The sequence below is a fragment of the Silurus meridionalis genome, chromosome 5 (genome assembly GCF_014805685.1).
Source record: "Silurus meridionalis isolate SWU-2019-XX chromosome 5, ASM1480568v1, whole genome shotgun sequence".
In the NCBI taxonomy this organism is placed as follows: Eukaryota; Metazoa; Chordata; class Actinopteri; order Siluriformes; family Siluridae; genus Silurus; species Silurus meridionalis.
The window spans coordinates 24897849-24912879 of record NC_060888.1 but is presented as its reverse complement, the minus strand read 5'-3'; the positions used below and the strand labels follow the sequence as shown (position 1 = coordinate 24912879).

General features: G+C 38.6%; 1 protein-coding gene across 5 annotated transcripts in view; it reads right to left on the bottom strand.

The window, feature by feature from the left end:
* The window catches only part of spon1b (spondin 1b), a 132557-nt gene that overhangs the window by 103206 nt on the left and 14320 nt on the right, over window positions 1-15031 (bottom strand). For 3 of the 5 annotated variants that reach the window (XM_046849148.1, XM_046849144.1, XM_046849145.1), the window contains exons 3-5: window positions 13945-14078; window positions 1577-1662; window positions 1280-1396 (exon numbers count right to left, since the gene is read on the bottom strand). In XM_046849148.1, coding sequence (XP_046705104.1) covers window positions 1280-1396; window positions 1577-1662; window positions 13945-14078 — 337 coding nt within the window. The remainder of the gene's footprint in view (window positions 1-1279; window positions 1397-1576; window positions 1663-13944; window positions 14079-15031) is intronic. The other 2 variants (XM_046849146.1, XM_046849147.1) reach the window with 1 other exon arrangement.

The window sequence follows — 15031 nt, the reverse complement described above, 5'->3', positions numbered from 1 at the left end:
AGTCAGCGTTCGCATTCATTCATTCATTCATTCGGTTGAGCCCTAAAGCGGGAGATCTTCCACTCCAACCCATGTAGAGCAGATCTTCATAGAACTGGCTTTGTGCACAGGGGATTTCTCATCCTGAAACAAGTTTGGATCTTCTAATTCGAGTAAAGGGACATGATCATGCTACTGCATCCTATAAAGACATTTGTGCACCTCCGACTTTGTGGTAACAGTTTGGAGATGAACCGCACATGACTGGAAAAATCGGGGTGTCCCAATACTTTTGTCCATATAGAGCACTTTAATTCGAAACATGGCTAAAACACCTTGCTGTATCAACGTTAATTAGTATTTCGGCACGTTTGTTGAAATTCTTGCAAGTTCTTCATACTAGCTTGCTCACTAGCTGTCAAGTTAGCAAGAAAGCACCTGCTTTGTTTTTCTGCAAGTCAGCTAGAATTTGTGAAAGGTGCCGTGTCACCTGCTAGCTAGTCGGCAGCTAGTTAGCTAGCTATGAAATTAGCAAAATGAGAAAGTAAAATTCCAGGCTAAGCATGTCCAAGCATGTAAAAAGCAACAATAAAAATTACTTCAGGATGCCCTATGGTTCAAATATCCTGCTACCTCTACAAGTAGCTTGGTTTTTCCGTAGCTAGTTAGAGTTCTTGCTAGGTTTTAATGCTAGCTAGTTGGCAACTTGTTATCTAGCAATCAGGTCACCTGCTGTTAAGCATTTTTTTTTTTTAAAATAGCAACAACAAAAAAAGCAGAGGATCTGAACAAACACTTGTCTGAAAACCCCTTTTCTTTATCTTTATCTAAAGGAAAAAGTCAACCAGGAAGTGCTGGAATTTGTTTTTCCATTAAAAAAGTGTGCATGTCTATTTGGACTAGAATTGATATAGATTGGCTGATGAGAATCTTTTGGCCGAGATGGTCCAGCATCACACCCTGAGATTCAGTTCCTCGTGAAAAGCTGAAACGCTAATAACCAGGTATCAGATATACAGAAGGCATGAAGGAGGTTGGAGGCCGTGGTTGTATGGATGCAGGATATTAAAAGCAGTTTGTCACGTTTAGAAAGCAAAACACAACATTTTGCACTCAATATTTTATTTCATCTCTAAATCCTAAATGCAGGAAACATCCTACTGATGTCTTCATTTAGGTCCAAGTGTGTGGATGCTCCTGCACTCTGATGTCTATTTAGCCTTAGAAAGCAGATGCTACTAATTGAAGTCGATGTCATTATGCGAAATCACGCTGCAAGTGGTGCGCAAAAAGCACTCACGTGGATAATCTTTAGGATGCATTTTCTCACTCCAGTTCCCATGGAAAGTAAGCCGGTACTTGGCCGTTCCACAGGCGCAGCACTCCTGCAGAGGCTTCTCGGTGGTTCTGAGAGGATCTGCAGAACAAGAGCTATAGATTAGTTACAGACCAGGCTGACATGAGGTCTCATAGAGCTGAGCACATGCACGCGCACACACACACACACACACACACACACAAAGGGTTCAAGCAAATTACCCTGAATTGTCCAAAGAAAAAAATATAATTATAAGGTGGTTGCACAGCAAAGACGCACTTTTGTAATTACCTTTCTCGCACAACCTCCTGGTGAGAGAGCCCTCATCCTGGAAGGATATTATCTTCCTCTGTACCACGCTCGCCCTGAGAAGAACAAATAAAACGAATAAAAGAAAGGTTACCCTGCTTTCACATATTACTCCATTTTTTTCCGAGACAAAATAACGCCTCCGTCGTGCGAGCAGATGTTCGCCGAAGTATGAAAAACGTTTACACTGTTTATCTGGGTTTCAAGAGACGACTTTCAACTTTCAACTGCCACCATTAACCCTACAGTCACACAAGTAATAATAATAATAATAATAATAATAATAATAATAATAATAATACATTTACATTAGTTTTTTTTTTTTCTTTCACTTTTAAATGCTATAAAGTTCATTCCACATGTAATTAACTTTTTAACCTCAAGAGTCTCGAATTGTGAGCCAAATCATTTTAATGTATTTATTAGACATATAAAATGCAGCCTGGGGTTTAGGAAAGTGTTACACTTTTATAATTAACAGCCGTGTAATAACTTTTAAAAATCGAATTTATGACACGACTGACATTTTTCATTAAAATAAAAAAAAAAAAACAGATTTACATTTATTTATAAACTTTATTTATTTATTTATTATTATAAACTCTCATTAAAGGAGGTGTGGCCTCTGTACCTACCAATATCTGTGTAGGAGGTGTGGCCTCTGTACCTGTCAGTATCTGTGTAGGAGATGTGGCCTCTGTACCTGCCAATATCTGTGTAGGAGGTGTGGCCTCTGAATCGGTCAGTATCTGTGTAGGAGGTGTGGCCTCTGTACCTGCCAATATCTGTGTTGGAGGTGTGGCCTCTTTATCTGTATTTATTGTATTTATTATTATAACTCTCATTAAAGGAGGTGTGGCCTCTGTACCTCCCAATATCTGTGTAGGAGGTGTGGCCTCTGTACCTGTCAGTATCTGTGTAGGAGGTGTGGCCTCTGTATCTGGCAGTATTTGTGTAGGAGGTGTGGCCTCTGTACCTCCCAATATCTGTGTAGGAGGTGTGGCCTCTGTACCTGTCAGTATCTGTGTAGGAGGTGTGGCCTCTGTATCTGGCAGTATTTGTGTAGGAGGTGTGGCCTCTGTACCTGCCAAAATCTGTGTAGGAGGTGTGGCCTCTGTACCTGTCAGTATCTGTGTAGGAGGTGTAGTCTCTTTACCTGTCAGTATCTGTGTAGGAGGTGTGGCCTCTGTACCTGCCAATATCTGTGTAATAGGTGTGGCCTTTGAATCGGTCAGTATCTGTGTAGGAGGTGTGGCCTCTGTACCTGCCAATATCTGTGTAGGAGGTGTGGCCTCTGTACCTGTCAGTATCTGTGTAGGAGGTGTGGCCCCTGAATCAGTCAGTATTTGTGTAGGAGGTGTGGCCTCTGTACCTGTCAGTATGTGTGTAGGAGGTGTGGCCTCTGAATCAGTCAGTATTTGTGTAGGAGGTGTGGCCTCTGTACCTGCCAATATTCGTGTAGGAGGTGTGGCCTCTGTATCTGGCAGTATCTGTGTAGGAGGTGTGGCCTCTGTACCTGCCAATATCTGTGTAGGAGGTGTGGCCTCTGTACCTGCCAGTATCTGTGTAAGAGGTGGGGCCTCTGTTCCTGTCAGTATCTGTGTAGGAGGTGTGGCCTCTGTGCTTATCAATATCTGTGTAGGAGGTCTGGCCTCTTTACTTTTTAGTAGCTATGTAGGAGGTGTGGCCTCTGCACCTGTCAGTAGCCTCTCTACTTTTCAGTACCTGGTTGGTATCGTAGACTTTTATGTAGTATATTTGGTAAGCTTCCACAACAATGTTCACCTTGCCTGAACCTCTTCAAACATAAGCATTCTGACACTTCCTGACTGCTAGACAGCCCTGAGTTTAAAAGAAGCCTGCAAAATTGCCCGATCCTCTTGAACTGTGGCTCCCCGGAGTTTAAAGCAGAGCTGGATCACACACACCTCCTCGTCACACCTCCTTCATGCCCACTGCATGCTAATGCAGACTTACTGAGTTCCAGTGGAGATGCATTTCACACCCAGGCCTTCAGTGGTGTCCCACCTGGTCCAATCTACCTCTTAATAGCATCATTATGACAGCACGTTTATAGAAACCATCAATATTATAGAGAAATGCAGTATACCAGAGCGCTGCATCACAGACAGGAATCTCACAGTAAGAATTAATGTCATTACTAAAGCAAGAAACCCAATAAACACAATTCAACAAGTCTCCTTTAACTGCAGCCACAGCTGCACTGCACACATACATAATCTCCAGTATGAGCATCGGTATAAACCTCATAAAATGACCAAAAAAGCTTAACAACTGTTTTGAACTGTTTTGGCCGACCTTTCCTCACGATGTCCAGCTTTTCTTGAAAAGTTCATTTTGTAAATGTCCTTATAAGTGTATCTGCAACCGAATCAATTTCTTCTCCTCTGTCAGTCATTGTGGATGAAAACACAACTATAAAATTCACACAAACATATTTGACTTGTGCAGTTTGCTATAGATGGGGTTTGCGAGTCTGACTAGCATGCTCTTTGACCATCCAATCAAAGGACATGAAAATGCAGACGTGTTTGGACGCCTTCTAGGGGGAGGAATGGCCAAATTGCAGTCTGATTGGTTAAAGCAACAGCTTCAAGCAACATGGAGTTAATGCTGACAGAAGCCTCCAAATCTTAAATCTGAAGGCCCTTGAGGAAGGCCCTTAGACCTCAGTTGTATAAATAAGATAATTGAAAATCTGACAAATTCGGTAATTGTTTTTTGCATCTTATATCACGCAACGGATTCCCGAAGTCTCCACGCGGCTGGTCTGTGTGGCACTGCTAAGCACGCGCCAGTCGAAGTCTGACCTCGTTCTTATCGCCCTGTATTGACTCCACCGCGATCAGTATTCGGCATACGCCTTTACTTCTTAAAGCTGAATGATGTGACCACCTTCCTAATAAATGAAGCAATTTGTTTTAAACTTCTACTCCTCCTCATTCCCCCGTGCGATTTCACTCGTACCAAGCAGAGATCCCCCCCGTCAGCGTCGTCCCTCACTGCAGAAAACTGCAAATGTATGAGGACATTAAAGTAAAACTGACCTGCTCAGCACATCACACCTTACAGCAGACTTCTCCAATACAGAGGGCCAATTCTCACACAGTAAAAGACTTTCTACTTGATGTATGAGGAAAACACATTCGCTCCACACATACCCTGAGATGGATTAAAAGAAATCTCAAGATGTTTCGATCCAGCTAAAACATTTGGACCTGATATTGAGCGTTTGTCCTTGTCCTCACAATAAGATTTCATCTGTAACCCGACTCGAACCCCAAAACTCTTACAGCTGAGCTTTTTTAAGCAGGTTTAAAGGCACTTTGCGTAAAAATTTTATAATTACCTCAAAATGCAAAATATGTCAAATACACAACATTTATATTTTCTTGGCATCTTCTTGTTTGACATCAACTTATTTGGCTTTTTGGGATTCTTTAACAAACCTTATGTGAAATAACTGAACCATCAGCCCCTTATCCGTCAGTAGCTTCATCCAACATTCTGGCTTCACTCTGAGAAGTTCATATGGATCACCACATGCTTTTCAAAAGCAACAAGAGAATGGCAGGAAATGGGAGTCCCACACATGTCCTCTTCTTACAATTATGCCAAGCACACAATTTTCAAACACTCATAGCAGAACAGCTATCAACTGGGATCTCTGTATACTGAATGTTGTTTTTGTTTGTATCATATTATTTATCATTTGCACAAATGGCTACAGAGTAAAACATTTCATCTTAAGAAAAGACCTCCAATGAAATTCCCTTTAATTTCCAGGTTAGAAACGGATTTTAGATTTGCAATATTTTTTCTGAATAATTATTTTCTCTCTTTTGTATACTCATTATCAACATAGACATCATACCATATTGTTATTCATTTGCAAATAAAAATAAACGAATAAACGCAACGTACACCGGCCTTAAATGGTTACAAAATTGAAAGTTCAATATGAGTCACTAATCTGAATTAGCATCATTCTCTTTAAGCACACTCCGAATATCAAAGAAATCGGTTACTTAATGACAAATCCACAAAATAAAATTCAACCTAATGCTAAATTATTTTTTTTTTATTTGTGTGTAAATTCAATTAATCCATTTACATGCTGAAATTTTATGTCTGAATGGTATATATGATTCTAAAGACTTTTTATTTTTACTTTGTTAACTTACATTAACACACGTTACATGTTTCCCAGGCAAAACAAATAAAAAAAATATGAAAAAAACCATCAGAAATTCTCCTTTTCTAGGTTCAAATTAGTCATTAATACAAAGTTAAAATACATTATAAGGCTTGTATAAGTATTTCAATTAATATATTTGGGCATCTGTCTAAATAAATAAACAAACAAACAATATGTATCTATATCTATCTGTCTGTCTGTCTGTCTGTCTGTCTGTCTGTCTGTCTGTCTGTCTGTCTGTCTGTCTGTCTGTCTGTCTGTCTGTCTGTCTGTGTGTGAATACATATATAATTGAATGAATAAATGAAAAACTAACTAAACAAATAAATAAATCATTGAATGAGTGAATGAATGAACGAAGGAAATAATTAAACACAATAACAATAATAATAATAATAATAATAATAATAATATTAAAAACTATAAATAAATAGTAAATGATTGAATAAATAAACAAGTAAAGACAACCAAGATGCACACAAAACATCAGAAAAAGAAATGTGATCTCTCAAACTTAAACTGTTTGTTTGTTGGCTTGAGGATTTTAAAAAAACTGCAAGTGTTCAGGCTTGTGTATCTGACGGAAGTAAGTCAGTAAACCAAAAATAACTACCGTATTTTCCGGACTATAATATTTCCCACCTTTTGAACCCCGCGGCTTAAACAACGAAGCGGCTTATTTATGGATTTTTCCTGGGTTTTTCCCGGTTTCACAAACGTCAAGCCAAAAAACTGAGCATCAAAACATAAGACCAATGAAATTTCCGAACGGAAACGAAAAAAACGCACTTCACCTGTGTTCTGATTGGGTGATTTTTAAACGCATGACGATGTTAAAAGAAAAACTCTCTGGGGTGAAGGGAGAGCTCACTAACTCCAGTTGCAACAGAACTCATATAAGCACAGACAGGTTTCCAAAACTCGTGCTTTTTGATTTTTCTTGGCAACAGCGTTAGGGGTTAGTCAAAGAAACTTAGAAATGAGCATCAGAAAATAATAAGGACATATTCCTCGGTCTTGCACACAAGCAGTAATATCGGGAAAACGCGGTGGCAGGCTATTCCCAAAATGCCGCTCCGCTCTTAAAGGAGCCACAACATATTTCACCCGTTACACCGTGTTATGGACACTGTCTTTCGTTAAAGCCTGTGTAAAGTTCATTAGTTTTAGTGTAGACACCTGCAGCTTATACACAGCGGCTTATTTATGTTCAAAATAAAAATCTTTGTAAAATTCAGTGGGTGCTGCTTATATTTGGGTACGCTTAATAGTCCGGAAATTACGGTACTCAATTTCTATGTTAAGCAGAAAAGCATTTCAAAAAGACAAACACTGTTATACCATGAGACGAAATAGACTACAAAAGCAAAAGGTCAACCTCATCACTCCAGACTCGGCCAGACTCATGGATAGACTGTAAAACTGAAAAAGAAATCAATGGTTTGTAGTCAAAAACTCATGCACTACATTGCGTTACACCCATTCTTTTGTTAAACTCTAGTCTCTATAAATTCACTGCATTAATGATTTATAACATTTTACAAAGCCAAAGCATATGTCTGAGTTTTACATACCTGATGGCCTGGCTAATGAATTTATGTTGACATCTGTACAAGTGTGCAGATGGTCCTATCAGCTGTCAGCTCACTGAACTCTGAACTTAGATGCTAAAGTGTACATGAGCATAATGACCCCATCTGAATCTCGGAAAAAAAAAACCTGTACTGTACATTAATAATGTAATGCTGTTTGCACTCTGTTGGTCTCGTCTCATTTTCACTACCATGTTACTTGTTTTATGAATCATTGTCCTCATTGCCTTTTTGCACATTACTGTAGAAATACTTTGTGATCTCTATATAGTCACCTGATGATCACTGTATTTTTTTTTTTTACCTCTTTTCCCTGCAGAATACCCCTGAGACAGTCTCTACCCACTACCTCATATCTGCACTTATTAAACAAATGAAATATCATTATATCCGGTGTTACTTTGCAGTTAAAAGCATTGTATCTTGTAGCCGGAACGTTAGCAAAAAATTTACTATTTGTATTCGTTGAAAAAGTGATTATAAATGGAAAATATAACCAGCCGTAGCTGTAGATCATTTCCATGTAATTGCAACAAATTAATGTATGAACTCATAGTATGTATATATAAAAAGAGAATATATCTAATTCATTATATATATATATATATATATATATATATATATATATATATATATATATATATATATATATATATATATATATATATACACACATACATTCTCTCATACTGACCACTGGATGTTCAACATGGCACCTCATGGTAAAGACTCTCGGATGATACGAGAATTAGAATTGTTGCTCTCCACAAAAATGGAAGTTGAGTCCTCGTGCTGTGCGTCAGGTGCAGAAGCTGCTTCAAAAAACAGACGCATGAGTGCTGCAGCATTGCTTTAGAGGTTGCAGAAGTGAAAGGTCTGCTTGTCAGTGCTCAGACCGTACGCTGTACATCTCAACAAGTCTGTTCTAAAGCTGGCTCACAAGAAAGTCTGCAAACAGCTTGCTGAAAACGACCTGTCCAAGAGCATGAATTAATGGAACCATGTCTTGTGGTCTGAATAAACTGAAAAAAACTTGTTCAGCTCAGATAGTGTGCAGCATGTGTGGTGACACCCTAGTGAAAAGTAACAAGAAAATGTTGTCTTGCCTACAGTCAAGCATGGTGGTGGCAGCATCATGGTCTGGGGCTGCATGAGTGCTGCTGGTACTGGGGGGCTGCGATTCATTGAGGAAAACATGGATTCTAAAATGTACTGTGACATTCTGAAGCAGAATATGATGCCCTCCCTTCAGAAACTGGGACAAACGACACTTTTCCAACATCATAACGACCCCAAACACACCGCCAAAATGACAACTGCTTTGCTGAGGAAGCTGTTGGGGATTCCAAGTATGTCTCCAGACCTGAACCCTATTGAGCACCTGTGGGGCATCCTCAAGTGAAAGGTGGAGAAGCGCCATGTGTCTAACATCCAGCAGCTCAGTGATGTCATTATGGAGGAGTGGAAGAGGATCCCAGGAACAACCTGTGCAGCTCTGGTGAATTCCATACCCAGGAGGATTAAGGCAGTGTTGGTTAGACACTCAGACAAAATATTGACACTTTGGACACAGTTTTGACATGTTCACTGAGGGTGTACTTACTTTTGTTGCCAGTTATTTGGACAATAATAGCTGTATGTTGAGTTATTTATAGAGGACAGTAAATCTGTACTGCTGCACATAGACTACTGTAAAATACTGTAAAAGTTTCATTTCTATTGTTTTGTCCCTTTCAAACATATAGTAAATTGGTCAAGTTTATTTCTATTACGTTTTTTACAACAGACATTGTCTCAAAGCAGCTTTACAGAATTTTAAGAGTTAAGGTGAATGGTGTGTATTTATCCCTGATGAGCAGCCATGGTGACTGTGGCAAGGAAAAACTCCTTTAGATGTTATGAGGAAGAAACCTTGAGAGGAACCAGACTCAAAAGGGGAACCCATCCTCATTTGGGTGACATCAAGAGTGTGATCATAAATCTTTAAACAATACAGAACACTGGAAAATTGGTTGCTGATATGTGAGGGGTGTACTTACTTTTGTAAGATACTGCATATGTATGAGTACGAGTGATGGATTTCACTCAGGGGGGTATTTCGGTGCATGAATTATCCCCAAACAAATCCACAAACGCATCACAAAGAAGAATGAAAACATTAGATGTCAAATTTATTACTGTGTCCAAACAGCAGCTATTAAAAAAAAACCTTCCGGGACGCATTTCTGTGCAGTACTGTATAATGCATCCGTTACTGACAGCTGTCAGCTGACTCTGGAGAAGTCTTGGCCGTCTCCCAAATGTAATTGGACTTTATATGTAATGGCTGTGTGACACTGCCAGGCACATTTCATAGCCTTTGGGCTGGCCTGGCGCCCGGGAACAGTGCCGAAACCCGTTTGACGAAAGTCTTAGCGCGGCAGATGTTTTAAGTGCCGCAGCAGATGTTTCGGATGGATCCGGAATAATGGTGTGCGGCGCAACTGGGCCGGGACAGAAACGCGAGAGATATCGAGGCGGGAAATATTTCCTTTTCAGACTCAGAGAGAAATGTGACAGCAGCCTGGCTGAGGCGGAGCAGGGATAAGGCTGCTTATTATATTCAGGACAACGGAAAGGAGAGAAAAAAAAAAGATTAGAAAGGTGTGTGGGCTGCGTGGAGGTGGTGGGAGTGAGGAAAGGGGGGAGGAAACGAGGACAAGGCTCTTATAATGTAAATGTCCATGATAGAGGTTTCGAATTGTCTGAGCCTCAGTGAGCGCTTACACACACTCCTACTAGGTGCTAAGCTGTAATCAGGATCAACGACACTCTTTAGCTTTCTATTGAGGTTTCGACGTGTGCGTGCGTGCGTGCGTGCGTGCGTGCGTGCGTGCGTGCGTGCGTGCGCGATATCTCATTAACACTAGACATGCCTGGCTTATTTTTTAATCGGTCAAAAGTGTGAGGCAAAGAGAAATGAGAGGGAGGAGAGAAGCATTTATCCCAATACACACACACACACACACACACACACACACACACACAAAAGAGCGAGTGCACGTCTCAAACGGGTGCTCGGTGTGTCAACGTACACATGCATACACAAAAAATTGGAAATTCCTCGTTATCCGGGCGCCCAGAATTCCGCTGGCAGAGATGCCTCTTTTCAGGTTTAATCCGACAGCTCGCCGTGTGACAGCTATATGAACGAATGTGAGCATAAAAAAGGTGAAGGGATTGTACAGAAGGAGGCCGCAGACAAGAAAAACAGACGTCTGGAACGCGGTGTTCTGCGAGTCGAAACGACGAGTCGAACTACACCTACTTAAAAAAGTACTTTATTAGAGAAGATGTGTGTGTATACGAGCGGAATTGCAGCAAATGATGACACTGAAGTGAAATCTAGACATTTATAACATAACGCTGTTTATTTCATCAGGCAGACGCTACATGAGCGTTAAAGCCAAAACATCAAGGCTGAAAAACATTTTGCTCTGGGACGGCACCCATCAACTGCCTCTCTCTCCGACCCTGTAGACACAGATGACCCTGAGCAGGGTCTACTTACCTTATCCTTCCTACACACACACACACACACACACACACACACACACACACACACACACACACACACACACACACACACATACAAATATCATTCAGGACCATCTATCTCAAACTATGTCTGCAGATTTTACAGACACACACACACACACACACACACACACACACACACACACACATACAAATATCATTCAGGACCATCTATCTCAAACTATGTCTGCAGATTTTACACACACACACACACACATACACACACACACACACACACACCTGCATACAGACATAAACCCAATCTACCTTAACTTCAAATAGATAGATAGATAGATAGATAGATAGATAGATAGATAGATAGATAGATAGATAGATAGATAGATAGATAGATAGATAGATAGCACATTTAAATGTAAGTTTGTTGCCCAAAGGGCTTCACAAAATTTGAGAAAAAATCTACATATACACACACACATATACACACACACACACACACACAACATTTCACACAAGTAAAATAAACACATGTAAGGGTTTCCCAAATCACAATTTCCCTACTTCATAAATCAGACTAAATCCCAATAACCAATTAGGCCTTCAAATATGGCTGCCACCAACCATATAATATAGTATAAGTCTGAGTGATCAGTGTATCATGTCATTTTGGATGTACAGGTACAAGGGTAGATGGGAATTATAGTTCAGGGCCATAATCCTGACTGATTCCTCCCTCTAATTAGAGGCCCTGGGTAGCCAGAGCTCTGTACAGACTAAGACTCTGAACTACGTTTCCTATTTGCCACCTCACCACCACATTCCACATAGCATGTGATTTAAGCTTAGAAATGCAGAACAACCGAAAACACTACAGGACATGCTGGAATCAGAAAAGAATGAACTCCAGGGTGATAACGTTGGAATTCAATCCAATCCAATTAAAATCACACAGTGTTTATGAGAACACCAAACAAATAAATCGTCTAAAAGTCGTAGTAATATAGCTTGCAAAAAAAAAGTGTTAAAGTCTCAATTATTACCAAGACTTCAAGCAATGTGATATGGATATCCGAAAATCTAGCGTTCAAAAGGAGTTGTTTTCAAACCTGGAACCTCGGGACGCTGTTTGTTCCTGGCAAATTTTTGCACTTTGAAAAACCTGCATCTCTAATCACGCAATAAAACGGACTAATCAGTGTTTACTGGATTGCTTTCATTCGCTCTTGATTGTGATTTTTTTTCAAAACGAGCACGTAATTGTGCGTCTTGCTTACATCAATTCTTCACATTTGGTTCGTTCCGAGGTGGTTTTTCTTTTGTTTTATTACTCACTTTGGCATACAATGTCCTAATCTAACACTACTCTACCTCCTTTCAGTCATTCATCAGCCCATAGCGAGGGCAACATATCAGGAGAGCGTCGGTAGAGCACGGAAAGCACTCGCGGTGCACATGAAATTAATGTTCATTTCATTAAACGTGCTCTGCGGGAAGCACAAATTGCAGTATAAACGGCGCTCAGAAACGGGCGTAAATGGGTCGACCACCGAGCTGTGAAAAGCTCAGGACTAAAGAGGAAATCAGGAAAAGAAAATCCAGCGGGGAATAAATAATGTGTTGAAAATGATGTTGAAAGAGTTTGCCAGAAAAAAAGAAAACAGTGTGGAAGGTCTAATTACTGAGAGAACCTTAAGCCTATTGAGACGGCATCAAAACCAACTCGGGTACTATAGACTTAAAAGCTATAATCATCATAAAACAATAATAATAATAATAATATATAAGCTATAAAAGATGATATGTAAAAAGTAACAAGAAATGCAATATTTTGGACACAAGTCAAACATTGCCCTGAGAGGCACCTTCATCTTAATCCTGACCGTCATCCAGTGAAATTTTATAAACTATATAAGTAAACTACAACTATTCCAATGTCAAAAACTTAACATTTATTTTATTTACACTATACTATGATATGAAGGATATTACAGTACACTACTGTAAATATGTTGGACTTGTTGAATTCGGTTGCCAGCACATAGTAATTTATTTAATTGATTTAAATCTGTAAACATATTTAGATTACCGATCTTGTTACTGATTAATTGTTCAATTTAATAAATACATGAAGTAAAAAGTAAAAAAACAAAAACTAAATAAAATAAGACTATATACTTTTACATAAAAAAAATATAAAACAAATAAATTGGCAATATCAAAACAGTCCAATTGAATATTAATTAACCCAGTCATTAGGGTTGTTGTTATATTCTGTAAAATTGAAAATATATAAAATCCATAAATTCTATGAAATCAAAAATATATTTAACATATAAAACCTCTGAAATCTATACATTTATCAGAATCTATAATATTTTTAAAATCTACCAAATCTATCCAAATTGTAAAATATATCAAAGTAAAAAAAAATATCTATGAAATCTATATGAAATTAATCAAAGGCAAAGTCTAAGAAATCTATGATTTTATATATATATATATATTTAAAGTTCATAAAACCTATGAAATCTTTGAATTATGCGCATCTATAAAATCTTCAAATTCGTCAAAATCTGTAAAATCTAAATCTTTCCAGACTTAAATTCTATATCAAATCAATATGAAATTGATTTTTTATACATTTTCTGTGGAAAACCTTTTACAGCACACACACACACACACACACACACACACACACACACACACACACACACACACACACACACACACAGTGCTTATCTGAATCTGTGAACAAAATGAAATGCCTGAAATGCCAAAATAAGATGAAATAAGTGTTTGTAGTTGGATATATTTATCAAAAGATGTAATCAAATGCACTTTCCGCTTTCCATTTTCTGCCAGAAAGGCTTATGCATCGACTTTACACATACCATGCAATATAATCAGACGCATCAGCTCAGAAGCCTGGGCAGGGTTTGAGTCTATCAATGGCAGATAAAAAGTGGCGAATAATAAGGAACTGACTGACTTACTTGAGTACCACACAGCCGCTTCCTAAAGGGGGGGCGGTCCAGAAGGCCTGGATCCGTGTGCGTCTCCGGGGAATGCTCTCTGTTACGGCTGGTGGGCAATTGGTCATGAACTGAGAATCTTCTTTATCTATGATCTGCAGAGACATACAACAGAGATATCTATGAACAGAGACATACAAGTCAACAAAAATAGGTTCTTGTCATATGGCATAAAATTGTACATTCACAGTAAAGGCATCAAAACTATGAATTAACACATGTGGAATTATATACATAACAAAAAAGTGAACTGAAAATATGTCATATTGTAGGTTCTTCAAAGTAGGCATCAAGAGAATGCCAAGAGTGTGCAAAGCAGTAATCTAAGCAAAAGGTGGCTACTTTGAAGAACCTACAATATGACATATTTTCAGTTGTTTCACACTTTTTTGTTATGTATATAATTCCACATGTGTTAATTCATAGTTTTGATGCCTTCAGTGTGAATCTACAATTTTCATAGTCATGAAAATAAAGAAAACTCTTTAAATGAGAAGGTGTGTCCAAACTTTTGGTCTGTACTATATATATATATATATATATATATATATATATATATATATATATATATATATATATATATATATATTCTATTTCTATTTACATGTTTGACATAAAAAGCATTTCACTACATGTAACAATAAAAGGAAAAAGGGTTTTGTTGAATTATATCAATTTTCTCTTACAGTAACTCTCACTAACAATATCTTTCTCATCTGCCCTTTTCTAGCCCTCCTTGGTGGATGTCCTTAAATGCTCTCAAGCTGTAATCAGATTGGCCATGCAATAAAAAAAGAATAAAGAAAAGGGGCCACTGCAATTAAATGTTATCCTATGAAATGTTTTGGTATACTTATAATTCCTGGTGAAATATCGCAGATTTCTCTACAATGGATGCAAGCTGCTTTGGATGAACAGCACGACCTGCAAGAGGTTTTGGGACGGCACAGATGTTGGAACTTTTCCAAAACAAAATCCATAAAACTCCATTGAAGCTCGGCTTCTGCATAAGATCCCACACTCTGACTATTTTAACAAGCTAGAATTT